We start from the raw sequence: 27,893 nt of genomic DNA, 5'->3' as shown, positions 1-27,893 counted from the left end.
AATTAAGCCAGGACCTCGTTACAAAACACCAGTTATTTATTCGACGCGTCATGAAAATACATATTTTCTCTGTTATTGTAAAATATAACCTTTATAAGTATATGGCCTTTATTTAAACAACGGTTAGGTTTTAAGTAATATCACATCAGAAGGGATGGTTTCGCCGAGCTGCGGCACCCTGGTTGAAGTTACTTTCTCCCATTCAAACAACACCATAGACACTTGCCTAGCAATCACACAAGTTAAAGGGGTATTTCATTTTAAAAGACTTGTTCTGACGTCATTTTAACAGCATTGTGTGCGCACCCTTGACAGTTTTAGCTGGATTCCTTTTTGTTATTTTATATTCGTTGTATCATGCACATCCTCCAATATAAGCCCACTGAACTTCAAACCATGTTACTTGTTGAAAACACCCGTCTCTGGTTCTGGTGACCGATGTTGTCCAATGTGTGTTTTCTTTTTTTATACAAATAAATGGGAAAAAGGGAAGAAATAGCCTTTCAAAAATGAGTCATGTACAACATGTAGTTTGAAGTTGAATGGGCTTATTACACATTTGATCTAATGAATATCAGATATCTAAAGATTTAATCAAGCAACTTAAAACACTGTCTGGGGTGCACACAAAAGCCAGAGTAGACGTGTTTTTCGACTAAAATACCACTGTATTGATCTAAATCTTACCAATACTTAAAGGGATAGTTCAGAGTTTTATATTTCAGTTTGTTATCTACTGAATAGTGAGTTGACCAGCTATTCAGTAGATACTGGCAATGTGACCCCATTATTTCCATTAGCATTGCTACAAAATGCTAAAGCCTCATTTATAGTCTAGCACAGCAATGTCGCTTGGAAAACAGATTTTCAGTGGCGGTAGCCCATTGTTACCTTGAAATTCAGTTATTTTCTGCAAGCAACATCATTGTGTGATGAAGTATAAATTAAGCTTAACACATTTCCAGTGGACAGGTCACTGCTGAATTTGATAAGAATCCTGGAATAAACGACATCAAACCCCAATGTAAAAACCTGGCCTATCCATATATCATGACTCACTGCACAAGATGATAAGAGACATAGTTAAAACAATACAGTATGAATACACATTGTTAGTCATTCTCCCTGTAAATGGCAGCGAAGACTGGTAATAAGTACGCTTAAGTGAATGTAATGTTGTAGCATTACAAGTGAATGTAAGAGTGGCTTAAAGGACCATACCAGACTAAATACGCATAATTGTCCGCCATACAGTACAGTACATCATCACCATTAACTGATACATTTTTTAAGGTTCTGGTTGTCTTGTTTACAGTTTGTCCAAAGCCAAAACACTCTCAACCTCATTTGAACAGTTGAGTGACTTATATAATCAGGTTTGTGCGGTTAAGTCACAGACATTTGACTTCTGTTCGTCTATTTTCGGATATGCTTTTCAAATTCATTTTAAAAGGCATTAAAACGCAACTATGATGTAAGTTTTACAGACAATTAAAAAACACTTAATATTTAGTGTATAGCATCAAATATCTCAATGTTTCGAGTCCCTGCAAGTTGATTTTCACACTGTACTGAAATGAATAGTTATACACTGGCTTCCTTGAAGATGCAACATACCTGCAGTATGCTTGGACAATGGTTGGCAGTAATGTCAAGTATATAGTGAGACAATAAGATACACATCAGACCACCGGTACGGTCCTCTGTGTTTGCGCTCAAAGATGGGAGGTTAGGGTTTTGAAATAGAGGTGGTCTTGTTTCCGGACGTGTCCGAGCAACAAGCTTGTAGTGCCGGTATTAAGTACTGTACATGAACATACTGTAAACGATAACACTGAAGTACCAACTCCAGACACACACACACACTCCTTTTTCCATTAAGCAGGCCCTCCTGAACTTCCCACAATAAATAAAACTGAAACCTATATACGCATATATCGGTCTAAAATTCTTAAAGTTACAGTTGAGGACAATGATGACAAAAAAAAAAACATTTTCTAAACACCATGACTAGCTTTTCTTTACCAAATGCTATTCCAGTAGAAACATCATTTACTTAAAAAACAAAATCCCAATAAATAAGTACACTTCCTGTGTGTTGTGAGCCGAGTTGCATAGTATGAAGAGGAAGGGAAGAAACTGGCAGTTCAGAGGATGCTGAGCCCCAAACGGCTGTCCAACTCCTTATAAGTCTGTGTGTGTATAGTAGTACATTAGTGGTCCCTGCCTCCCCTCCCCAGGCCTAGCAGCAGGGGGCAGTGTAGTTCCTGATCCAAGCTGTTCCGTCTCTATAGGAGAGGACTTCATCGTCTCACAGCTCATGCAGAAACACTGAGTAATGTGGTGTTGCTTAGAGGCACTACTTTACTGCTCGTCATCCCACCTCTCTGTTCTGCCCTTTCCTGTTTCTCTGTTCACTTGTCTGTCAAAATAAAGCAGAAATGTTGACAAATAAATATACCTATAATATTATCCAATTCCACAGCACGGAAACATATCATTTAGCAGATCGAGGTGTAACTGTTTAAGTATCTGTGTAGCATGACCAAAGTGAGGTCTGCACAGAAACAGCAGCAGCATACCTTTATCCTCACTCAATATTGAAAAAGTATTTACCCTAGACACCTGCAAACCAAACTATGGAAAACCCAACTGATGTCCACATTCAATTTATTTTGTATTTATTTGTACGGTCTTTTGTACAGCAGCAGACCGTGGAAAGCTGGCTGAGAGCTCGTTTGACTCTGTAGGTAAACAACCTTTCTTCAATTGCGAGAGAGACTGAGATTGACTATCCCCTGTTAATGTGACGTTCTACGTCTAAGAGGTAGCAGTCATATGCAACGCCACATTACCCCGCAAAGTTTCTCTCTAGAGTTGGACGTGATGTTCTCTCCTACTGGGAGAGAACGTTGGCCTGTATTCAGAGCTACGTGGCGTGTGTCCTGTCCTGTAAAGCAGCTATTCTCAGCTCATCCTGGAGACCGCACAGCACTGCTGGCTTTTAATATGGCTGTCTAATCAGGGACTCGTTGAGACCACATTACCCCCCGGTAAGAAGAGAATAGAACAGAGAAGCAGCAGCAGCAGGGCTGGGTCTCCAGGGTCTGAGCAGAGAAGCAGTGCTGTAATCAGGACGTCAGTACACCCAGCTCAGTGGAACCCACTGGGGCTCCACTAACAGCCTCTCCACCGACTCCAGCAGCCTGTCGAAGGCCTTGTCCAGATTGTCATTGACGATGGTCAGGTCAAAGTAGTGGCTGTACGCTCGACGTATCCTGGCGCTCTCGTCCACAGTCTTCTTCAGGTCGTTCTCCTGTTACAGAGAGAGAAATGAGATGAGAAGAGGGAGGGGTGTCCTTTGATCAGGTTCTATGTAAGTGAACTGCACACAATTTGTAAGACACTGCAACTTTCCATTAAATGAGCCCACACAGGTCATCTTGAAATTGCTTAGTACAGTATGTACGCTCTCAACAAAGCAGTAAAAGGCCCTGGACACTGGACAGTGTCAACACAAGAATGCTGCGAATGGCACTTGGGTTCAGGGGCGAACCACGTAAACATGGACCTCTACGGGGCCTCCCTCAGGTCACAGACAAGGTTAGAGAGAGAAGGAAAGAGGCTGGCTGGGCACTGTGTCAGGCACCCGGAAATGGTAGCAGCAAGCTGACACAGTGGGAGCCAACCCAAGGGAAAGAGATGCGCCACCTACGTTGCAGCAAGACAGCAAAGCTACGGTAGGAACACTGCAAAGCTCAAGACCCGGATGCTAGACAGGAGGATATGGAGGGCAGCGATTCAGGAGTCCAGAGTTGGTGTTGGCTAGTCCACTCTCTCGTTATCACATTCTGTAAGAGCATCTCTACGCTAGTCTCCAGTGGTGGTGGTGGGGTCAGTGATTCCCAGCAAATATGCACATTATGAAAATAATATTATTTTAATACATTATAATCTGCAAATTGCAATAAATTGCAATACTAGTTAATTTGCTATATTTTGTACAGAAAACAATACTGGAGACAGCTAGGCTAAACACAAAGTACAAGTTAAACAAAAGTTAACAGTTAATTAAAAGGTTAAACAACTGATTTTACAAAAGTTTAAAAACATTACATAGAAGCATCTACTGAAAAAAGTAGTAATTCTATAAAGAACTATAAAGATGCATTTTCTGAAAGGACGTGGAGACTCACGGTGAGCAGTTTGGTGGTGAGTCCAGCATCCACCACAGCTTTGTGCATGGCTCTTAGTGTGTCCAGTTCTGGAGCAGCGATGAACACCACAAATGGCATAAAATCTGCTGTCTTCAACACTTTCAGAGCCTAGGCAAAAAAAAGAGAAATCACAGGATTTTAAACACCTTTTCAAGGGCCACATTCAAGCACATGTAAAAGATAATAAAGACACCACTTGGGTCTTGTTTGTGGCTGCAGGTGTTGTTTGTAGACCGTCCGAAGCAATAGGAACGAACGCTAAGAGACTCTAATTCAGTACAATAATATGACTATTTGTAACAGTGAGTCACTTTACTTCAACAACTCCAAAGCACTACATTTGATGAATAGCTAAATAGCACCTTATATTAACACATCTTTCTAGGTGAAGGTCCCAGTTTCATGCGACATCAAGGAATCTATAGTGCAGCGACAGAGATCACCCTCCTGGGAACACGGGTGTTAGAACACCCGGCCAAGCCGAATGGAGGATTTGAACCCCTGGTCTCCACAGTGGTGAGAACTTTCCCCCTGCTGTAAGCATTATGTGATGACCACAATACCAAAAGCTCTGCAACCACCACATCTACCTGCTGCCCCTGTCAGGGTTCCCACACATTTTTACCAATTCATTTCCAAAAACTTTCCCAGAATATTTAACCCAATTTCCAGGACTATATAACAATAATTCAGCTCAATAACAGGTCGCTTACTCCTATGCGCAATGCCCAAAGACAGGTAGTGTATGCCAGTGGTTCTCAACCTTTTCAGGCTGTGACCCCCAAAATAATCATGTTTTAACTGGGGACCCGGCACCCCGACGAGCACTAAGAGTTGAGGAATTTTGCATGACACGGTGACATTGTGAAAATAGCAGATCTACATGCTCACTTTTGCATGACGAGCACTAAGAGCACTAAGAGTTGAGGAATTTTGCATGACACGGTGACATTGTGAAAATAGCAGATCTACATGCTCACAACGCCTCGCGTTGCGAGGCGTTGTGAGCATGTAGATCGGCTATTTTCACAATTTCTGCCTCTAATATTTGACAATTTGGCCCATGTTTAATGTGTAATTTCAGAGGTATTAACAAAATCAATAACCAAAGACAAAGCATAGCTATTTTTTCCAGGACATTCCAGGACCCTTAATAAATTCTCAAACTTTTCCAGTACTGGAAAAGTATTTTTCTAATTTCAAAATATTTCCAGGAATTTCATGACCGTGGGAACCCTGCCCTGTGTGTGTGTGTGTGTGTGTGTGTGTGTGTGTGTGTGCGTGCGTGCGTGTGTCTAACCTGGGGGTTAACATCCAGGATGCAGGTGCGGCCCGCCTGCACCACCTCGTGGATGGAGTCGATCTTGGTGCCGTAGAGGTTTGCGTCGTACTCTCCGTTCTCCAGGTAGCGGCCGTCCTTGATGTCTCTCTCCATCTCCTCTCGTGTCACAAAACAGTAGTTCTGTCCGTCTCTCTCCTCCTCCCTCGGCGGCCGTGACGTGACTGCAAGGAAGGCGGGGGGTTGGGGGAGGTAAGGAAGGTAATGGTTCCTGACATCATCATCTGAGTAGTCTCTCAAGAACAGACTATCTAATGCTGCGCAGGTAAAGGAACAAAACAGAGAGGGCACTGTCTTTCCCTTTTCTTTGACGATGGCTAGCCAGATTGTCATTGTACAGATTGTACTTGGTCTTTTCGTCGTTTCCTTCTAAGCCAAACATTTTCGCCAGACAAAGCAGATCTACAATCTCGCACGTTGGGACTCGCTGATAGCTTGTAGATTGTATTTCTGGTGAATGTTCCCCTCGGAATATGGAGCGTCTGCGATCATGTGGTTAATGAATAAGCAGTCTTATTAGCCTTCTAAAACGTATTTTATGTTGCTATATATTTAGCAACAACTAATGCAACACAGATGCTGTCCCGGATTGCCAGGTAAAAAGAAGTACAGGTTAAGACAGGTCTAAATGGGTTCCCATGGTCACTCACAGGGGACGGTGGTTCCATAGCGCAGCGGGTTGATGACGATCAGTCTGTTCTTCAGGCTCCGCCTCCCCACACCCTGTGCACCAATCAGAATCAGGGTTTTCCTCTGAAAGGGCGGCATCCTGGTCACCTCCTCATAGATCTGCAGCTCGTACCGGTCAAATTCTGGTCAGGACACACAGACACACACAATTTAACTTATCTGTCTCACCAACATGGACAAATTCTGTAGGTGAAGGTCCCAGTTTCATGCGACATCAAGGAATCTATAGTGCAGCGACAGAGATCACCCTCCTGGGAACACGGTAGTTAGATAGGGTTAGAGTGGATGAACAGGAAGTAGTGGTAGGGTGTGACTCAAAGGGATCTGGCACCCTCTATCTTGCAATGCACTACTTTGTGCAAAAGGAGAATAGCATGTAGATCTGAAAGATTGGGGGCAGACAGAGGTTCTGCCATGGCATCCAGAGAGTGTGTGCACAGTTTCGCAACGACCAGGCCAACAGTGCCTGAGATTAGCTGTACGCAGACAGAGGACGGCTACACGGACGGATAGGGTGCAAAACATAGTCTATGCCATGACTTTCGGCCTGGCGGAGACCATAACTTCACATGAAGCTCTATAAACACATGAAGAAATAATTCAAAACGGCACAATAACCGGTACACACACACCTGCATTCTTTGCAGTCAGGTACATCATTCTTTTCTTCTTTTTCTTTCCAATTAACGTCCCACATAGCATCCCTGAAAGGACATTAAAAAACGTATCAATAACAGGAGAATATCAGAAAATGTAAGACTAGGAACCAAAGCAGCATTTATCAATGTGAGTAATGTACATACAAATGAACCGCAGGAGAGAACTAACATCAAATGTTTGCTGGGCATTGTGGGTAACTGAACAGAGGTAGGTCAATCTCATGATAGTTGTGTTCAGTGAATAGGAGTTAAAAGACGTGTACCAGAGGTATCCCAGTCTCTCCTCACAAATGCTTTCCTCTTCTCCTCCAGGAACTGACTGGGGATCAGACCAGTTTTGCCACCAACTACATTGCTTGCCTACAGAGAAAGCAGAGGAGTGATGATCAAATGTCATTCGGTTTTCTGTGAAGACGAGGTTGACTAAATATTGTTTTATCACCAGTAATGCATATATAGACAACATCCATGTCAATAAAACCAACAGCAGGTCAATAAAACCAACCATCACTTAGTTATAAACTCAAATAAAATGGATGAAACAAAAACAAGATAATAACAGTGTCGTCTCCCACTCCAATCTTAAACTATCGATTAGATATGTGCAATGTAATGGAGAAGATATATGTCCACACTGCACAGGGACAAACATGAGTATTTTCCTCTGTCCCATCATGCCTGAAATTCTATTACTGTACATGACAAGTGTGGTACAAACATATACTGGCTGTGTGGTAGATAAGAGATTTACTCGCCAAATAGAAAGCCTCCCACCACTTGGTGGGTGTTAATTTTGAACATGTACATGTATATAATCACCTGCCACCAGTTGGGGTCTTCCTTGTTGACTACATGAAGGATGTCTCCTTTGGAGAAGCACAGGCCGGCATCCTTGCAGGGGATCAGTTTGTCTGTGGCAGGGTTGTAATTAAAATGGGGCTTCACGTAAACCTGCAATTCAAAAAGATAAACACAGTCAATATTAAGTCCATTTATCTACGGCAGGGGTCTTCAACATTTTCAGGCCAAGGACCCCTTATTTGAGAGAGAGATGAAGCAGGGACCCCCACGACCTTTTCATAGATGCCATAGTTTCATCATTTCACAGCACAATCATCATTGTATTTTGGATTAACTCATTTAATGCCACAGACATAGATTGAAGAGAATCATTAATTAGGCAACTAGGCCACTGACGTAGATTGACGAGAATAGGCTATTTTTGTCGTAGATTGACGAGAATAGGCTATTTTTGTTATAAAACAACTCAAAATACATTATTGGTGCCAGATTTATTAAACAGGTGTTTCATTTGAAACGCTTGCCTCCCTTATCGTTAGACCCTATTATAAATATAAACACACTTTTCTCCTCACCCGTAACTCGGATTTTCAGGGTACTGAAAAGAATGGACAGAACGGATAGATGTGTAGACAGCGTTTTCTTGTGGTCGTAAAGAAATACTGAAATGGGCTGCCATTGAAAACAAAGGTTAATGTCAATTTGTGTTTTCAGATATTTAACCACTTGAATTGTCAGTACTTAACTTGACATTTCACTCTGTACTCAGCCTGCTTTCCCCTCTACACCAAACCTCTTTGCCGAAAATAGCCGATCAACAAGCTCTCTTTGCTATCTTTGGATAAAGTTCTCCGAATATGGACGCTAGGATTCAGTGGTTAATATAAAAAGGAGAAAAGAGTTTCTATCACACAAATATTTGGAGGACCCCCTGTAGTAACTCTGAGGACCTGAGGACCCCCTAGGGGTCCCAGACACCCTGTTGAAGACCCATGATCTACGGTATGTTTCTGACTTCAAGGACCACACATGTCATTGTCCATTCACAACATCGATCATATATTTAACATAAATCTAGAAAAGGTCTCTAAATCTTTCTTGTTAAAACTCTTTTATATTTACACACTGCAAGATATTTGCTCCGATTATACAGTCACCGACCATAAAGGTGAAGGTATTCTAACAGAATTGTAATCCGCCAGAACAAATTAACTAAGGGCTGCATTTCAAATTCAATTTGATCTTGAAGAGGGCTTTTAACATTGCTGTGAGTGTAGTTAGCATAAACTTTTATTACAGGTTAATATTTGATTGAAGGTATTGCCAATACATTACAAGAAATCTAGACAATAAACCAATTCCATTCAATTAAATGTACACAAAATGGTGTACAAAATAAACCAGTTTAATTCAATTCAATCTACACAAAATGGTGTTCAATTTACAGTACAGTATGTTCAATATCGAAATGCATCAATATATCCTGCAATTTCTCTTCATTGCTTTTGGACAGCCCGGTACAAAACCTTTCAATTCAACTGTGTGTCAAGCGACACAACAGAAACTATAAAAATGGGTCTGTGCTCCCCTGTCAAAGGTCAGTGACATAAGCCAGCAGCAGGTGCTCTGTGCCAGTCTCCTGTGACAACAAGTTACAGTAAGGAAGGGTCAAGGGGTGTTCCTGAAGGTGGTGGAAGGGGTGGTTGGGTGGTGGGGAGGGTTGGGTGGGAGCTACTCAAGGGGTTCTCGTACCCCTGCTCCTCACTGGCCTGGATAGCCTTCTGTGAGATATAAATATAACTTCCTGGGCTCAGTTTCAGTGGCCTGGCATTCTGAGTTAGCACCAGGTCAGCAGGCTTGCTCTTTGCTGCCATGACCTGTACGACCCTTTGCACAATTTAAAATGGCACGCAATTACACAAGTATAAACAGAAGCACATGAGAGCCAAGCTTTATGAGGTGCACACAGAAGCCATTATTATATACAGTATAAGCGACCCGTCACGTCCATAGAGTATATATAAAAAAGGTCACGTCGCATACACAAACTTTAGAAGGCAATGGTAGCCAATCAGGAGGGAATTTGGGAAATGGGACAGCTCCATGTTGATGACATGACTTTAGACATACTGTGTACCGCTTTGTGTGATTTCAGGGCAAAATCTGTAGGAGCAGTGTCCAAAAATGTGTTTTGCAAAAATGTGAGAAATCGGAGTTTGTGGTTTGCCATCCAAGGAGTGTGTGTGCAAAGTTTGGCATGGATATGGGCAACGATGCCGGAGATAAGAGTAGGGCCAAAAGTGTGACGTGACGTAACAGACAGACAGACAGACAGCCGGTGGAGGAAAGTTTCAAACAGCATAGTTTCATATTGGTGAAAAGATCCAAAGAGCATGGGTTTATGCTGGTGAACTATGTCCTCACCTGAGGTGGCGGCGGCGTGTCCCGGTAGCTGGGAAGGACTTTGAGCGTCACGGTCCCATTGCAGTCCTTCAGTAGCTCCTGCAGCTCCCTGGGGTCACTGCCCACCTCGCGGCCATTCACCTCTCTGATCACATCCCCAGGGTGCAGCATGCCCTGCCTGTGCACAGGGATGGGACCATATGAACATTTCCTGTCACGATTATTGTGACCAAAGAAATTTGCGATTTACGATATTATCGCAATAATCAAAATACCCCCCCAACGTCCATTATCCTGGGGCGGAACATTTGCCAAAAAATAGCCGATCTACAAGCTCAAAACGTGTCGCAGCTTGTAGATCGGCTATTTTTTGGCAAAGAGATTTGGTAGAGAGTGAAAAAAAAGACTATCAAGTACGTTATTTACAGTTCTGTTTTACCAATATCGAGGGTTTAAATGTTACCGGATGTGCAACTCGGGAAATAAAAGCTGAATGGATCTCAGTGCATGACAGAGGACGATTTCACTATAAATAAAATCTCCACGATACGATTATGGTGAGTGTTTTATTTAATCACGGTAAACGATAATATCGATCATGGTCCCATCCCTACCTGTCGATCATGCTGCCATGGAGGATCCTCGCAATCACCAGCTCACCCTGCTCCACACGGAACGTCACCCCCTGAGAGAGAGAGAGAGAGTTGTTTTTGTCTTTGACAATTACATTTCTGTTTGGCTTTTAGGCTTTGAAGTTGCACATGGCCTGTGTGGCACACATAACCTAAATATACTGTACAAAGAAATTGCTGACATATTTGACAACTTTGTATGTTCTTTAAAAAGAACATTGATAGTGGAAATAGCCGATCTACAAGCTCAAAACATGTCGCATTGCGCCCCTTTGCGAGCTTGTTCCACTATTTTTGAAAATGGTTGAAAAAGCACTGCTTTCACATTTCTTTATTCCTTTTAATTGTACACATAGCCCATACATTTCTTAGTTTCGACTGTTTTGTTCCGCACTTGCTTTGGCAATGTGTTGAGAAAGTGAAGAAAGAAAGGGGACCAGAGAGAGAAAGAAGAGAGGATAGAGGAGAAAGAGGAGAGAAATATAGAAAGCAAGAAGAAAGGGAGGAGGAAAAAACAAAGGCAAAAAGAGAGAGGAGAAAGAACAGAGAGAAAGTAAGGAAGATGAGCAAACAGAAAGAGAGAAAAAGGAGGGAAAGACAGCCGGAGAGAGGATAGACAAGAGGAGAGACCAAAATAGAGTGAAAGAGAACAACAGAGACGTATATGCGTATGAAACATCAACGCCTCATAAATCACAGCAGAGGTGCATTTCATTGAGGTCGTTCCGCTTCTTCCCTGTGATAGAAAGTATCCCCACCAGGCAGTCATATAAACTGGGCTGTTAAGTCATTCCCGCAGACGGGGGGTCTAAACCCCGGACAGCAGCTGTGGCTCATAGAAATGTCTTACCAGTGGTTCGCCAGTCTTCTTCTGGATGCCAATCATCCTCACAGCGTCAGCAGGTATGAGCGAGCCGGTCAACGAGGGGACGTTGTTCTCTGCGGTGTTGGGCGTCTCGTAGCACTTCAACGCCACTTTGTCATGAGCCTCCATCAACGACTGAGGAGACGAGAGGAGAGAGAGAGAAATCAGTCTCAAATGTATAGTTCCGAAGCAAATCTAAAACATCTCTCTCAGTAGTACGTGTGACGGTCACAGTGGCTCAGACAGTGACATACAAGCCACTGACGGGGGGAGCTGCCACGCAACAACCATTCAACAAACTACTACGGTACAGTAAAGACATAAATCACTTCTGCAGGTCATCGTCAGAGCGCATTCCTAAGGCACGCAACTATTTTAAGAGCTTTAAAAAAAAAACTAAAACAAAACTAAAAAGACACATCACAAGGTGTAACTAAAATGATGTGTCACAAGGAGAAGGGGGGAAAATAATCTACAACCTGTTTTTAGTTTCCGACACCAAATGCCAGGGAAATTCTCAGGCAATTGGTGGACCTCCACTAGACTTTGCTGTAGCCCCCACAGCTAGCAGTGAATTGTAATCCGCCAGAACAAATTAACTCATTTCAAATTCAAATGGATCTTGAAGAGGGCTCTTAACATTGCTGTTACCCTAACTTTTTATTATGCCAGGTTAATGTTTTAATGAAAGTATTGCCAATGTAAACATACATACGTTACAAGAAATCAATAAACCAATGCCATTCAATTCATCATATATCGTTTCATCATACTCATCATATGTCATTTTAGATTTTAGTGTTGGATATACAAAAACAGCTCTACAAGCTTGCAGCATGTCACTTTGTCCTGCACTGCAAACTTGCTTGCTATTTTTGAAAAATCCTAAGTGTTTGAAAAATAAGTTACCTCAGCAACCAGGACTTGAAATCAGCATTGGTTTGTGACATCACTAACACTATACTTTAGGCATTAGAGATACACTGGCTGACAGCCCCAGAACCCCCCCGCCCCCGAGCCCCTCAAAAGGTCATCTTCCCATTGGTCAGGGACAACAACAATCCCTCCCCCTCAGCCTCTAATTAGCTCAGAGTGAAGGCCGCTGAAAGCAGAGCAGTCTAACAGAAATTAGGAGGATGGCTGCAGTGAAAGAGCATCTCTCTGGGTCAACAAGCGGAACCAATACACCCATACACAGGACACCATGCATGAACAATCCCTTCCCAGCAAACACGGTCAGGACCTGGACCAATCAGTGACATGACGTCTTGATTGGGGTCAGATCAAGTCGAACCATGACTAGTCAGATCTGGCCTAGAATATGACCTGATTTCAACCAACATAAATCCTGCCCACGAAAACGGACATCCTGATTCCTGGATTAATCAGAGAGGGTCCGCTGGAGGCCAGATAAAACATAACTAGTCGCAGAATATAATTACAAACAATAACAATAATCCATATGACGTCCTGGTAATGACGTCAAGATCATCCCCATATGGGCTGTGATCTGGCCTAGTTCTGAACGTCACCGGAGGACGTCATCATGGCTTGCAGGGTTACTATTGCAGGAATTTCAGGGAGGCCATGGCCAGTTTGGCCTTATGCCCATCAAGGCCTTATGCCCTGGCATCAAGGCCACAGAGGCTTGATGCCCCAGGTGATTTCACAATTTACTACGACCGGTGCGTAGGACAAAAGGAAACTCCAAATGCACAAAAGGGAAAGAATAGGTACACTGTCTTGATCTAGCAAACGTTTCTGTCCTCAGAACCACGCCCGGCGGAGCGGAGAACTGAATTTCACATCAGTCTTTCTTAAAAGGGGAATGCCACTCATGTTCAACTTTGAACTCATTAATATACCTGAGAGTTGTTTTGTGGAAATAAGACAAAAGTCCCCCCTTCTGTGTAGAACTGGAGGATTGATTGTGGGGTCATGTGATCAGTGACATCATGAAGATGTACAGTACTCTGCTGGCCAAAGAGTACATCTTCCTGATGTCACTGACCACATTTTTCTTATTTCCACACAACAACTCTAAGGTACTTTTATGACATAGTTCAAGTTGAAATTGAGTGCTGTTCCCCATTAACCGAGGGGTCAGGACGGTCTGGTTGAGGGGGCGTCGCCCGTGCTCAGAGCTTCATCAGGACAAACATATAGAGCACAGTAAACACCAAACATTTAACTGTATAATCAGAACATTATACAGTAGGTATGGTTGTATGCACAATAGTAATGCAAACAATGTAATAATGTAATGTGCACATCAAATTCCATGGCAATCCGGCCATTACTTTTGGAAATTTGTTGGTCATAGACCAGGGCTTCTCAAACCTTTTTAGGCTGTGACCCCCAAAATAAACATATTTGAATTGGGGACCCCCACCCTGACAAGCACTTGGAATTGTAGGTATTACATTTAATGTGACTCGGTTCCACAGATAAATATTGTGAAAATAGCAGATCTACATGGCCACAACGCCTCGCGTTATGTTCGCCTCTTGCTTACTTAATATTTGACAGTTTGGCCAGTTTGGTATTAAAACGTCTTGAAAGTCCTTAAATTGTCACTCTATAAATGTGCAGATACCCTGTTTACAGTTATACTGTGTGTAGGTTTGAGAAAAAAAATGACATTAAGCTAATCATCTGGGGACCCCTCAAAATAATTTGGGGACCCCACTTGGGGTCCCGACTTCAAGTTTGTCATAGACAAACAAAGGTAACATTACATAACCTCTTTGGCTGTGGTGATTACTACTGTATGTAGGAATCCTGTCTAGACCTGTCTAGAAGAGGAGGAGGGGATTATGAGACATATGTGACAAGGCCCCCACAAAAATGACTATTCTACCTGGAAATGAGGTTCGCGAAGGATTTTGGTGAGCTCAGCGGCACCGGCGTCCTTTTCTGCCAAGCTGTTGAGGGATTCCAGGATGTCACTTATGAGCTGAACGTTGTTGTCGCCCACTGCTTTCAGCTGCACCTCCTCCAGACGCTCGTGGGCCTGCTCGCACACACAACCAAAAACAAACATACACGCACTAATTTAAGTTCAGAATGCTGTCGCACGCACGCACGCACACACACACACAACACACACATACACACACACCCCAACCTAGAGTTAATAATAACTGATCCTATCCTATCTTGCCTCTAAACGAAAAGGACCGTTCTGCCCTGGGCCTGCAATGTCTTGAAGTGTCCTTGAGAAAGTGACTCCTAACAAGCTCAACAGGGAGGCATTCTGTGACTGACCCAGGGCTCATGTCTGCCAGGAGGTGCTCAACAAGTTAACACAGACTTTCTGTTGGGGGAACAGAGTGAAATAACAGTAGAATATTTGATATTTCCTGCTTTTATTAGAATCAAAATAACCCATCTGGTGAGATTCAACTCTTAAGCACAGAGAAAATTCATGAGGAACTTGGGTGAATGTCGTTCTTCTGTCAACAGAAGAGTAAATCTGTTTGAGTGCATCTTGGTGCCCGCTTACAGCTGGTTCAGTTTAAATGTCACAACAGATGCCAAACATTCGTTGGGTGTTGTGGTGTAATTGTAGCAGCAGTGGCTTAATAATAATAATAATTTGGTTACATTTAGGTGATTAATTAATTTGAGTTAAAGGTTAGGCACAATTATGGCTTTGGTGTGGTTAAGGTTAGAGTAATGATGGGGAAGCCTAAATTGCATATACGTGTTCTCACAGTGCACACCACATAATCCCAATGACATGACATAACCCAGCTGAAGATCTATGTCCAGAGCCAACACCACCTTCCTATATTCTGTCACCTTGTGTACCATCCTAACACCATTTATCAAGTGCTAGTCTTCATGAGAGAGAGGAAGTGGCCTGGGACAATAATAGTGGGGAAAGTGAGACACGTGACATGATGCATTACGGTATGTCAGTTACGCAAGCGCAAACATTTGCTCTTCCTCTTGAGCAACGTCAACGTTGCCACATCACATGTTTACAGGTGTGTGACAACAACTAATGTCATTAGCCAGTCAACAGAGTTTGATGGCTTGTTAATGATTTTAAGAGCAGTCCAGCTGAGATGGAGAAAAACAGGCGCTTTATAATGGCCCTGTTTGGACATGTAAGAATAAGCTTGGCCAGTAAAGCTTATTCAGTTCAACAGAGAGAGAGAGAGAGAGAGAGAGAGAGAGAGAGAGAGAGAGAGAGAGAGAGAGAGAGAGAGAGAAAGAGATGGAAATAGTCAGGAGGCAGCATGTGTCCTACCTTGGCGAGAGAGCGGACAATGCGACTCTCCATTATTCCTCTGAGGAAGATGAGGTCGATGTCCTTCGCTCCAGAGGGCAAGTCTTTAAGGTTGTCCAGCACCTGCTGCATGGCTGGAGGTCAAACAACACATCCATTAGACAGACTACACTGGGGGGAAGAAATAACACTCGACTCCCCAGTACTGTGGCCATATGTTCCTGTCAAAGAGTCCTGTCAAATACTCTTATCAAAGAGCAACACACTGAACCCCTTATACTATACCTGTTCACTCGAGGCAAGCCACTCTGCCTAAAACATGCTCTCAACAACTAAACACATACACCCTAGTGTTCCTATTCAGGGGAAAACATTGGTAAAGCAAATAGCAGATCTACAATCTCACAATAGAGGGTATGCACATCCACTGGGACCAGCCCCCCTAATCTAGACTGAGTGGCAAAACATTGTGCAGCATGGAGCATTGGCGTTTGGAAGTGCTAGTTGCAAATCACTCAACGGCCCTGCATACCACCTGTTTCTAAATTGCACATAATGCAGGAGGCAGCAGGATGTTGTGTTGTAGAAAATGAGTGCTTCCAAACTCTGACACTTGGAAAAATAAAAACCTGCACAGAATGTCTTGACAGAAAGTTGCTCATAACATGCCTATCGTGGATTTTTATGAAACAAAAACTTTGCAGATAGAAAGAGGATAATTCAAGCTTTCAGTACAGCCGCAATGTTGGTGAGTTAACTTTGTTTAATACAATCAGATAGGACTTTTCTGTTTGGATGTATGGGCTGTCAATGGCAGAAATTAGTGTTTTGCCACTCAGTAGGCGTGTTCCCACATAACTTCCAGCAACAGTGATGTCATGCGCATACCCTCTATTGGTTGCACTTGCAAGCTTCGGCTAAGAACTAAGATATTTTGGTGTAGATGGGAAAAGGAGGGAGCCTAGTATAGAGCCCCTGGGTCACCTTGTATAGTTTTAAGTGGTTAAAACATGACCACAGATGTACAGTCAGGACTGGAGCACAGTCCAGCACTTTTAAACATTTTGACTTTCATCTCTTCTTTGAGAATGCAGACAAGGAATTAATCTGCCCATCAATGTAACTCTTATTAATAGGGGGATTAGGAAAGAAAAACATTTAGAGTCATTCAAAATGTTGACAGAAACAATTAACGTGACCTTAATAAGAGCATGGGCGAAAAAACCAACAACTGGACGGGCCATCAATGGAGCGATTCATGAAGACTGGCACTCATTTCCATAACAGTGCCAACAAACAGTCCCAATGAATCGTCCCACTCACAGATCACCACCACAATGACACCAAGGACAATTTACGATTTAGGCATTTGGCAGACGCAGACAAATAACCACAAACTGAAAACACATTGTCTTATAACGCATGGTTAGGTTGCATACACATTGAGTGATGCTGTGAAGTAATCATGGTTAAGAGCAACATAATGCTTATTTCATAAACCTTTATTGCACTTCAGTCTGTGGCCTCTCTCTCTCTCTCTCTGCGTGTGTGTGCGCGCGTGTGTGTGTGTGTGTGTGTGTGTGTGTGTGTGTCTGTGTGTGTGTCTGTGTGTGTGATGGGTTGTGTGGTGTCCGAAACAACTTGTGCCAATTTATACGCATATTCGCGTCGCACTAGGTGTATAGGCAAAAGCGCATTTTCAGGTCATTTATTTGCGTCGCTTTGCTAATTAGTTGGTGTGTAATGACATTTACACTTAATATATAATTGATCAGGGTCCCCCAGGGCTCTACACCATACATGGGCACTGGCAGCCCGGGGGCCACATGCGGCCCCCACCTTCACTTTATGTGGCCCACAGGTTAATATCGGGAAATAAGCGACCGTCACATCGCATACACAAATTTTAGAAGGCAATCGTAGCCAATCAGGAGGGAATATGGGAAATGGAACAGATCCAAGTTGATGACATGACTTTAGAGATACTGTGTACCGCTTTGTGTGATTTTAGGGCAAAATCTGTAGAAGGAGCAGTGTACAAAAATGTGTTTTGCGAGAATCGGCCTCATGGTGGAACTAGAAGAGGGCCATGTGAGAAATGAGGGGTGGAGGTTGTGGTTTGGCAACCAAGGAGTGTGTGTGTGCAAAGTTTGGCATGGATAGGGGCAACGGTGGCGGAGATATGAGTACGGCAAAAGTGTGATAGACTGACTGACAGACAGCCGGTGGAGGTTTTGATAGATTTTGACAGGTTTTGAACTTATCTGTACTAAAGCAAATAAAGTTAACATATTGTAACAAAAGAATAGCAGAAAAAATCCAGTCTACAAGCGGAAAACACGCCACATTGCGACAAGTTTTGCGCTTGTAGACTGGCTATTTTTAGCTACTTATTTGTGACAGTAGAATGATGGAGTGTGACATTCATTTACTAAATAAGTTACGTTCAAATATGGAGATACAAGCTTTCTGTCGACAGTAACAGTACGCAATGTGTCCCCATGGAGTGAGTGTGGAAATACAGTGGACCCCTCTATCATCAAAGTTGCCCACCCCTGCTCTACAACAAATCTCTTCACTGAGATCAATCTAGCCAATCTACGAGCTATTTTCACAAAATGTTCGCCCCAGAATAGGGACGCTAGGGTGCAAGTGGTCAACCAGTACTTTGTATTGTATGTATTTTTTTATTTTTAAAAATTCAAACAAGTGCCTTCCATTCACAACATATACAGTACATACATACAGTAAATGCATGTAAGGTAAGGTGGACACAGTAGTCATATGAAGGGTTATTGCAGAGACTTGCCTGAGTCAGATCTAGCGTTTGCCACGGTCATGTTTCTGTAACTCCCAACAGGACAGGGAACCTCTCACAACACAACATGCACCGCCTGTCTGCTCCCTGATGGACAACCCAGCACCTGGAGAGGGTTGAAGGAAAGACACGGAAATAATACATAAAGATCAGTTTTAAAGGTTCAATATATAACATTTCTACTGAGTTGCTACCATTTTGACTCTTTCAGAGTCAGGTCACACAAGATTCTGCTGTGTGGTATAAAATAACCAGGCACATTCTGTCCGTCTTGCGCTCCTTGGCCCTTTAGTCAGAGCTAGAATGACATAAACTGGAGCACTTAATCCCTTTCAGGCCTTCAGGCGTTGACACTAAGGGTTTGGGGCAGGTGGACTTTGTTTTCAGATTGCCCGAGATTTGTTGTCATATAGTGTGCTGTTTTCACTTTTGCTACACTTAAAAATATAAAATAACAAGTGTAAACCCATATTCATAGCTGCTATGTACTGTAGGTATTTGGCATAACAATGTAGGTATGACATGTTTTATTCCACTGCCCCATATTCTATAATATTTGCCCGACAGGCAAGTGCCTCTGAGACCTTAGTGTCAACCCCTGCCTTTGCTTTGGATTGTTTTTAAAGTTTACTTCAGACATAAAAAACCGAGATCCACAGCGGTTTTACTTGAGTATTCATTAATGTATTTTGGCTTTGTGTTTTTTATTGGAATTTAAGTTGTAATCCCCGTTTGATTGCTTTCTTGGCCAGGCCCTTGCAAAGGAAATTCCAATCTCAATGGTACTTTACCTGGTTAAAGTAATAATAATAATACAAAAAATATATACAGTATATATACATATATATCATACTGAGATAGAAAATGTCTATTTGATATAATTCTCTCAATGCAGAAGCACTACAGGCTTGAAGTGGCCTGTTTTTGAAAAGGTCTGTGATCCCCCCTTGATTATGTTTATATGCAACCTTTGGTCAACCTCACTCAGAGACTGAGAGGCTCTGGCCATCATGGTGGAATTCTGTGGGAAGCGCCTTGCTCAGGTTTGTTGTGTGAAAAAGAGCGCATTGTTGGCAAAAACAATTATCTGGCGCCGCTTACCACAGGACTCCACCGTGTCCATCTCTGTGTGAGGTTGACTGGACATTGCCTGTAAACACAAATGAGCGTTGCATTGCTAACCCCCCAAAGGAGTGTAGTGCCAAGTGTCAAGTCAGTTGTGTGGCACCGGCATGTGTCACAATCACATGCAAAGAAAGATTATGAGTAAATGATGCAATGCGATTGACACGTGCAAATGACACAATGCCACAAATGACAACCAATGTCATAGCTATTATTTACAACGGGTACTCCATCCTACTAATAAACGACCAAATGTCTGTCTGTCCAATGTCTGTCTGATATGCACGCATGCCTCCTGTACTGCGCACGCGTCGCAACACAACTGCAGCGGTTGAAGGTGATCCTCTGCTCTTCTTATTGGTAGGAGGACCACTACTGGTTGACAAGGGCCTTTTTTTGGAGCTGTGTGAAGCACAGGCTCCCTATACGTGGCTGTGTGGGTCTGTGTGTGTGTGTGTGTGTCTGTCTGTGTGTCTGTATGTAGCCTGAACTTCCTAAACTTCGGCACGCCACTAGTCCCACAGTTTTGCCACCACACACTCGCGCCATATGTCAAATCGACCGGCTTACTCGGGAATCGTGGGCTATTACTTTTCTAAGAGAAAGGTTCTATAGTTTAATTGATATTAATTTATTAGTGAATTAATTTTCCCCATTGACTTATAATGGGAATCGCAAAAACTCACATTCAATTATTTGTCTCTCGCAAACTTATTATTTGTCTCTCGCAAGACTTGGAGAGGAGGTTCATAATGATTTCAAGGATTAAATAAAAAATAATTGTGTCATTTGGCCGCATGGTGGCGCCATAACACCCCACTTTACGTTTTGGCCTTTAACTCTTGAACCGTAGGTCGGAAAATTAAAAATATTTTTTCCCTGGATTCCTTGGGCCATGACGCATCTCCCCATATAGGCCACGCCCATTTGCGCCATGATAGATTTTCCGCCATCTTGAATTTTCTCCAAAACACACTTTTTGCTCCTTTTCCTACATATTTTCTTCAAATGTCACAAAAATCGGTACACATGATCCACACACACACACACACACACACACACACACACACACACACACACACACACACACACACACACACACACACACACACACACACACACACACACACACACACACACACACACACAGCTCCACTTCACACGGGTGTGATTTTTGGAGCTGTGTGAAGCACAGGCTCCCTATACGTGGCCGTGTGGGTCTGTCTGTGTGTCTGTCTGTATGTAGCCTGAACTTCCTAAACTTCGGCACGCCACTAGTCCCACAGTTTTGCCACCACACACTCGCGCCATATGTCAAATCGAACGGCTTACTCGGGAATCGTGGGCTATTACTTTTCTAAGAGAAAGGTTCTATAGTTTAATTGATATTAATTTATTAGTGAATTAATTTTCCCCATTGACTTATAATGGGAATCGCAAAAACTCACATTCAATTATTTGTCTCTCGCAAACCATAGGGGCTAGAGTTTCAAGACTTGGAGAGGAGGTCCATAATGATTTCAAGGATTAAATAAAAAATAATTGTGTCATTTGGCCGCATGGTGGCGCCATAACACCCCACTTTACGTTTTGGCCTGTAACTCTTGAACCGTAGGTCGGAAAATTAAAAATATTTTTTCCCTGGATTCCTTGGGTCATGACGCATCTCCCCATATAGGCCACGCCCATTTGCGCCATGATAGATTTTCCGCCATCTTGAATTTTCTCCAAAACACACTTTTTGCTCCTTTTCCTACATATTTTCTTCAAATGTCACAAAAATCGGTACACATGATCCACACACACACACACACACACACACACACACACACACACACACACACACACACACACACACACACACACACACACACACACACACACACACACACACACACACACACACACACACACACACAGCTCCACTTCACACGGGTGTGATTTTTACTGTTATCTCAGTAAAGATGTTGGCATGGCCATGGAGGACCCAGGTTTGAATCTCGAGTTGCACATGAAATGTATGGATTGCAGCTTTAAGCCTCATTTATACTTTGTCTTATGGCTGTGAAAAAAGCTCACAACATGCCACATCGCAATATGTTGTCCTCCTCAATAAAGGTTTTCCAACACTGGCTGCCATACAAGAAGCCATCTACAATATCAGTAGGAGCGAGATCATTTAGCGACCTACAACCGGGTCACAACGTGGTTGGTAGTTTTCAGCGACCGGGTCGCTAAATCGAGCGACCAGGTCGCTAAATCAACCGACCGAGCCGGTAAATCACCGACCGCGCCGCTAAATCGACCGACCGGGTTGCTAAATCTACCGACCGGCCTGCAGTTTTAGGTCGGTAGATTTAGCGACCCGGTTGGTAGATCTAGCGACCCGGTCGGAAGATTTGGAAAATGTTATACCATTCAGTATGGGAACAAAAATGTGTGGAGTTCCATGTTAGCCTATTGGGAGTGTGCACAGGAAATTCAGCAGTGAACAGACCAGCGTTTTGTGCAATTAGTTCCAGACAAGCAGGCAGACCCTCTTATAGACAGCAAAGCCTTTTTCAGAGCCACTATGTAAAAAAACATAACAGTAGTATGATATTTTTTCTGTAGGTGTTCATTGTACGTCCAGCAATGGGCTTATGAATAGAGAGTATGACAAAGAGGCCTATTGATCTACACAGGATGGGCTTTTCCCTGCGTCTGGTTAAAGGTTGCTGCAGCTCCACACTGACAGCCTGTACAAACACACTCTCCAAACAAGAAATCTGCCCTGACCAGTCCTTGGTGTGTGGATGGACAAACAGAAGAATGGAGGTGGGCTTTTTCACCGAGCACATACAGCCAAATCCAGAGTTAACCACTTAAACCCTATATAATTTGTTGACCGGAGTCTCCCAGGGGTCTATACTAGGCCCCCCTCATTTTCCCTTCTACACCAAATCACTTGGCTGAAAATAGTCTACAGAACAGACTTACTACAGCACACTAAGATCACAGCATGTCCCATCGGGATGCACTGTTTTGATTGATTGATTGAAGACTTTATTAGAAGTTTGCATAGGAAAAGGTACAGTTTCATGACGGTACAGTTCACTGGTACAAGGTCTACTAAAAGGAGATCCTAGAAAAGACTAAGCTTATTTCCACAGGAAACCATTTAAGTATCTCATATAACATTGAATGACAGACGAATAGAACTGTACTATGCAGTAGATATGTAAAGAAAAGAAAATGAAAGAACAAAAAAAAGAAAACAGTAAGTCTAAACAAACAGTAAGTATATACAAAGAAGGGGCAGGGGAGGGTAGGGCTTGTAGATCGGCTATTTTGGAGGAATGTTTGCCCCCAGAATAGGAAAGTAAGGGTCCCGGTTCATGTTGTCAATACACTTAACAATTGTTAACACACTCATAATCTGGACTGTGTGAGTTAACATTATAGTATATTATCAACATCTCAGTGAAGTGAGAGAGGACAGCAGCCATTTATTTATTCTGACACTAAACTTACCTCAGAGTTTTGCTCCAATCCAGTGCAGCAGCAGAACCACTCCACACGGAGCACCCCGGCTCTCTATACAGCACTCATCTGGTATCCCTGGGTAATCAAAACAGGGTTGTGTAAAGTCTTTGCTTTATGAAATGCTTACAAAAAGAAAAAGATAATTGTGTGACTCATCTAAAATTGAGTCTGAAAAAAAAAGGACACCCACTTCCTGTCTGTGCAACGTTGTGTAATAATAACAGCTCACTAATACTTTGACTGCCCAGGTCTCTCAGACTACACATGTTCATTCAGTAGTATTATCATGCAGCCCCCCTTCTCATTGGCCAGAGCGATCACGGGATCTGTGTGGGTTTTAAGACCGATTATCACCAGTGAGTGAGGCAGATAAATATAAGCCTACATTAGTTGGCACAGTGTCAAGTCAAAAAGGCCAAAAGTGCAAGTGGGAATCTGAGGCTGCAAAGTGGCAGCCGTGTTGAGATGAATCCATGTCAATTAATTAACCACATGACATGAACCCCAAATGTCATAATAGGAGAACATTCTGTGAAAACAAGGCAAACATTCTGTGAAAATGGCAGATCTACAAGCTTACAACACCACATGTTGTGAGCTTGTAGATTTGCATTTTTTGGCAAGGAGTACAGAGAAAGTATAGACCAAGTACAGACACATATGATCAATCTATACTATAATTTTGCGAATGTCTGAGTGTCTGTCTGTCACAGCGTTTCTCCTCAGTGGCTGGAGCAATTCATCTGAAATCGCATCACCATAAGCATATGAACACACCTGACATAACTGTGAAGCCCGTTTGTCACTTTCACAAATCATATGCTGTATATTAGCATTTTTATGGTGTATCTATATCTATTCTGCATCTAGCTTGAGGCGTTTCTCCTCAGTGGCTGGAGCAATTGATCTGAAATCGCATCACCATTAGCATATGAACACACCTAACATAACTGTGAAGCCCGTTTGTCACTTTCACAAATCATATGCTGTATATTAGCATTTTTATGGTGTATCTATATCTATTCTGCATCTAGCTTGAGGCATATCTATGCTGCATCTAGCATGAGGCAACATGTTTAACCTGTGTGTGTGTGTGTGTGTGTGTGTGTGTGTGTGTGTGTGTGTGTGTGTGTGTGTGTGTGGGGGGGGGGGGCGGGATGGGGGGGGGGGGGGGGGGGTTGTCTGGCCCAGTTACAGATTTTGTCCAAAATCATGCAGATCGGTACACAGTATCTCTGTAGCCATTAAACGAAACGGGTATTTCTTACATTGATGCTCCTACATATTATCATGCAAGCACCAGTTAAAGTTACTTTCCATCCCTCATATACTGTGTGCACAGTGCACATCCCATAACCCACACACTGCACATCATTTCAGAGCTCATATCTTTGAACGGGTAAGGACTAGTACCTCTTAAAACAGTAATCTGTTTATTTAAGCAGTCTGTGTATATGTTACAGGATATTTGGGTAACCCAGGACGTTCATTGTAAGAGCGCTCGTTTTGTAGTTCACCACACACTAATCACCACCAGATGGCGACGTCAGCCACTGGATAAGAGAGTTACGTCACGCTTTGAACTCGCCGCAGACCGGAAGTGTTTACTCTTTATTTACTAGCCTAGCCTAGCCTAGCCTAGCCTAGCCTAGCCTAGCCTAGCCATTAGCTCCATTGTAGTCACTTGGACAGGGCGTTTAACGTGCGCTTGCCCAGGCCTTACGGCCTGGGCATAAATATAACGATTGCATTCACCACGGCTTCGTAACTCGCGCGGCGCTCCGCCGGCCGCGCGGCCCTGGCCCGCTCTTCGCGGCCACTCGCGCCTGCGGCGCTCGGGGGCGAAGAGCAGGACCAAGGTCCGCTGGCCTTCGCGCCGCTTGGGGCTTCGTGGACCCAGGGGGGCCTCGTAACTCGTTTGGGCTTCGTGGATACAGGGGGGCTTCGGTAGCCGCTCGCAGTGTCGTGGACAATAGAGCGGCGCACCGCCTGGAGTACGTTGTATTGGCGACCGCTTGCTCCGCCCCGTGCCGCACCACGAGTGCTCCGCGTCTCGAATGTCCTGTTTCTCTTTAAAACCGTGACATATACACAGGATATTATGTCATCAATAGGTCAATGTGCTGCTGAAAAATCAAAGTATTTGTAATGATCAAGCATATAGAAGGCTAGCCATAATACATCTGTGTCTCTGTGTGTGTCTAGAGCAAATCTCACGAACCACTGGACCAAACTTTTTTTTTTTTTTTTACCATGTTTTATGAGAAAGAATTTAAATGTATATTACATTTTTTTCCCCCCATCTATTCTCAATGTTGATTCTCTCAGGTTTTAAGGTTGTTTTTGGCAGGGAGATAAAGAGACCAAACAACAGAAACAAATCAGAACAGTGTGTTCCGTTTACCCTTAATGACGAAAGAAATTAACAGTCGACATGTAATGAAATGAAAATACCCAATTTAGCAACTCTGCTCTGCCCCTTTGTAAGAATTAAATTAGATAAGTTACTAACTCTGAATTAAGGTCAAATATGCTGAACCCAAAAACCACAGGCTTAGCAGCAGACAAACTTCAGACAGTATTTGATCTGTAAACTAGTGGTGAGTGAAATGTGGCTGACAGGCTGGAGCTACGTACATGTGTGTGTGTGGTGCTCACAAAGTGCCTGTGAGTATGAGCAAAGTAATGAACGCAAAAAAGCTTCATGGACTGCATTTGACCTTTGCTCTAATAACACTGACCTCTCTGATGAAGGACAGTGTGTGTGTGTGTGTGTGTGTGTGTGTGTGTGTGTGCGTGCGTGCGTGCGTGCGTGCGTGCGTGTGATAGGAAAAAGTTACATTTAAATAAGCATGTGTTACCACAGATAGTCAATGTGACACATGTTGTGATCCTTTTAGGAACCTTTACAAAAAGGTTTCAAAATGTTCACCTATGACATGCCCAAATAGGGAATTCTTCAAATTCCACTATGTCAAATTGAGCATTATGAGAAATACCTTTCTTTTTACTGTAGTTTTACATTATAACACCACATATTACTATATTAGGGTGTTCCACAGCTGAACATGCAGTGTTTTATCTTTTTGCCAGCCAGTGTATTATTGCACTTACGCATTTCGTATATGTGGGGATTTGAAATAAGCTTCAGGGGCAGGGGGGTAATCAAATACATTAATACAATAGCCTAAATCACCTCATTGACAGCGGTAAAAGGCTAAAGCTTATAGGCTGTCAGGCTGAGGCAGCGGTGCTCTTGCAAATGGGGCCTGCCGTTTTTTTTGCCAGCAGCACATTGCACAAGACATCAATGCAATTATAAAACGAGACACACAACAGAGCCGAAACGTGACTAGTACACATTCCTCCTCATATTGCCTGTAGTAAATAACCGCTGTGAGCCTCAACCCCTGGCAAGCCAAGCAAAGCCTGCGTCCAACAACGTGCTACTACACTGGCACTGCTGCGCAGCTCACACACTGTAGACACGTGGATCCACTTCCACTCTGTGACCCACTTGTTAACATGAGACTCTCCTCTATGGTCATATATTCTACTAGCTCCTTTTTAGCTAGCCAATTAGCTTCTAATGGATATCATTAGGATGTGAGCCGACTGAGACACACAACAACTGCATCAAGCAAGCTGTCATTCCTACTGTGAATGCATCCTAGCGTCATTGGTGTAAAGTACATTTTTAAAATGCGGAGGTATTTGTACTTTTACTTCCAATACTTTACTTCTACTCCACTACATCTCAGATCCAAATATTGTACTTTTACTCCACTACATGTATTTGAAAACGTAGTTACTTTGAGGATTTCAATTAAAAAACATTAACCACTTCAACCCTGCCTAATAGCCTATCTATTAGCTTATAGATTTGCCATTTTCAAACGATTTTTATACATTTGAAAACAAAAATAAATTGGACATTCTTTTCGGAGTACTTTTACTTTTGGTACTTTAAGTACATTTTGAGGCCAATACTTAAGTACTTTTACTCAAGTACATTAATTCTGGACTTTTACTTGTAACAGAGCATTTCTGTATTGCAGTATTACTATTGATACTTTACTCGAGTACTTTTTTCCCCACCACATGCCTAACATGTATGTTGTCGTTAGCTTGCCCTGATGGTGATCCTATGCTAACTACCCATGCTCGTTCGTTTTCGCCATAGCTTTTCTTTTTAGCGCGAATGCTAGCTTCAATAAGCAGCACTAGTGCTATTATGTAATAATACTGTAGTACAAGAGAACCGATGGTACCGTACGATAAGCAGTACTACTGTACAACCATCAATGGCATATATTAGCCACAGCATCATGTGGCAGATGGCTAACATTAGCAGAAGGGGCAGAATGAATGCCAGGCGTATTCATACACATTAACGTATTATTGCATTCACGTTACAAGACAACAGAGAGCGACCAGTCGGGGCGGTGAAACATAACGTTTGATATATAAAGTTCACTTTACCGTTCACAGTTCCCCCGCAGTACGTAATCCTCCATACATTTCAGATAACTCCAAGGCGTGGGTCATTTCATGTCTCCAGTCTCTCTCCACTAGAATAAAG

The 27,893-nt window shown here is 42.9% G+C and overlaps 1 protein-coding gene across 2 annotated transcripts; it reads right to left on the bottom strand.

Moving 5' to 3' along the window:
- Positions 1-59: 59 nt before the first annotated feature.
- On the bottom strand, positions 60-27,893 carry pals2a (protein associated with LIN7 2, MAGUK p55 family member a). 2 transcript variants are annotated; one of them, XM_080737051.1, is made up of 15 exons: positions 27,794-27,893; positions 23,300-23,386; positions 18,653-18,767; positions 15,865-15,977; positions 14,467-14,619; positions 11,592-11,741; positions 10,724-10,794; positions 10,131-10,287; positions 7,725-7,856; positions 7,169-7,265; positions 6,879-6,950; positions 6,207-6,368; positions 5,518-5,720; positions 4,197-4,325; positions 60-3,316 (listed from the first exon to the last, which is right to left on the bottom strand). In XM_080737051.1, the coding sequence occupies exons 3-15, from the start codon at positions 18,681-18,683 to the stop codon at positions 3,140-3,142; spliced, it is 1,647 nt and encodes a 548-aa protein (XP_080593177.1). In that variant the 5' UTR covers positions 18,684-18,767; positions 23,300-23,386; positions 27,794-27,893; the 3' UTR covers positions 60-3,139. The 2 variants fall into 2 exon arrangements, with proteins under 2 accessions (XP_080593177.1, XP_080593178.1); XM_080737052.1 differs by lacking the exons at positions 18,653-18,767; positions 23,300-23,386; positions 27,794-27,893 and having other exon boundaries at positions 14,467-14,656; positions 15,865-15,971.

The sequence above is a fragment of the Nannobrachium achirus genome (genome assembly GCF_963921795.1).
Source record: "Nannobrachium achirus genome assembly, chromosome: 2".
In the NCBI taxonomy this organism is placed as follows: Eukaryota; Metazoa; Chordata; class Actinopteri; order Myctophiformes; family Myctophidae; genus Nannobrachium; species Nannobrachium achirus.
The sequence above is the reverse complement of the archived record's forward strand: the minus strand, read 5'-3'. Positions and strand labels throughout refer to the sequence as shown.

Bases quoted from the DNA above. Each gene is read 5' to 3' on its own strand.
- pals2a (XM_080737051.1), bottom strand. From the start codon at position 18,683: ATGACCGTGGCAAACGCTAGATCTGACTCAG. The intron at 11,742-14,466 runs GTAGAATAGTCA...TCGTCTCCTCAG, and splicing joins TTCGCGAACCTCATTTCCAG to TCGTTGATGGAGGCTCATGA. The intron at 6,369-6,878 runs GTGTGTGTGTAC...TGTCCTGACCAG, and splicing joins CCTGACTGCAAAGAATGCAG to AATTTGACCGGTACGAGCTG.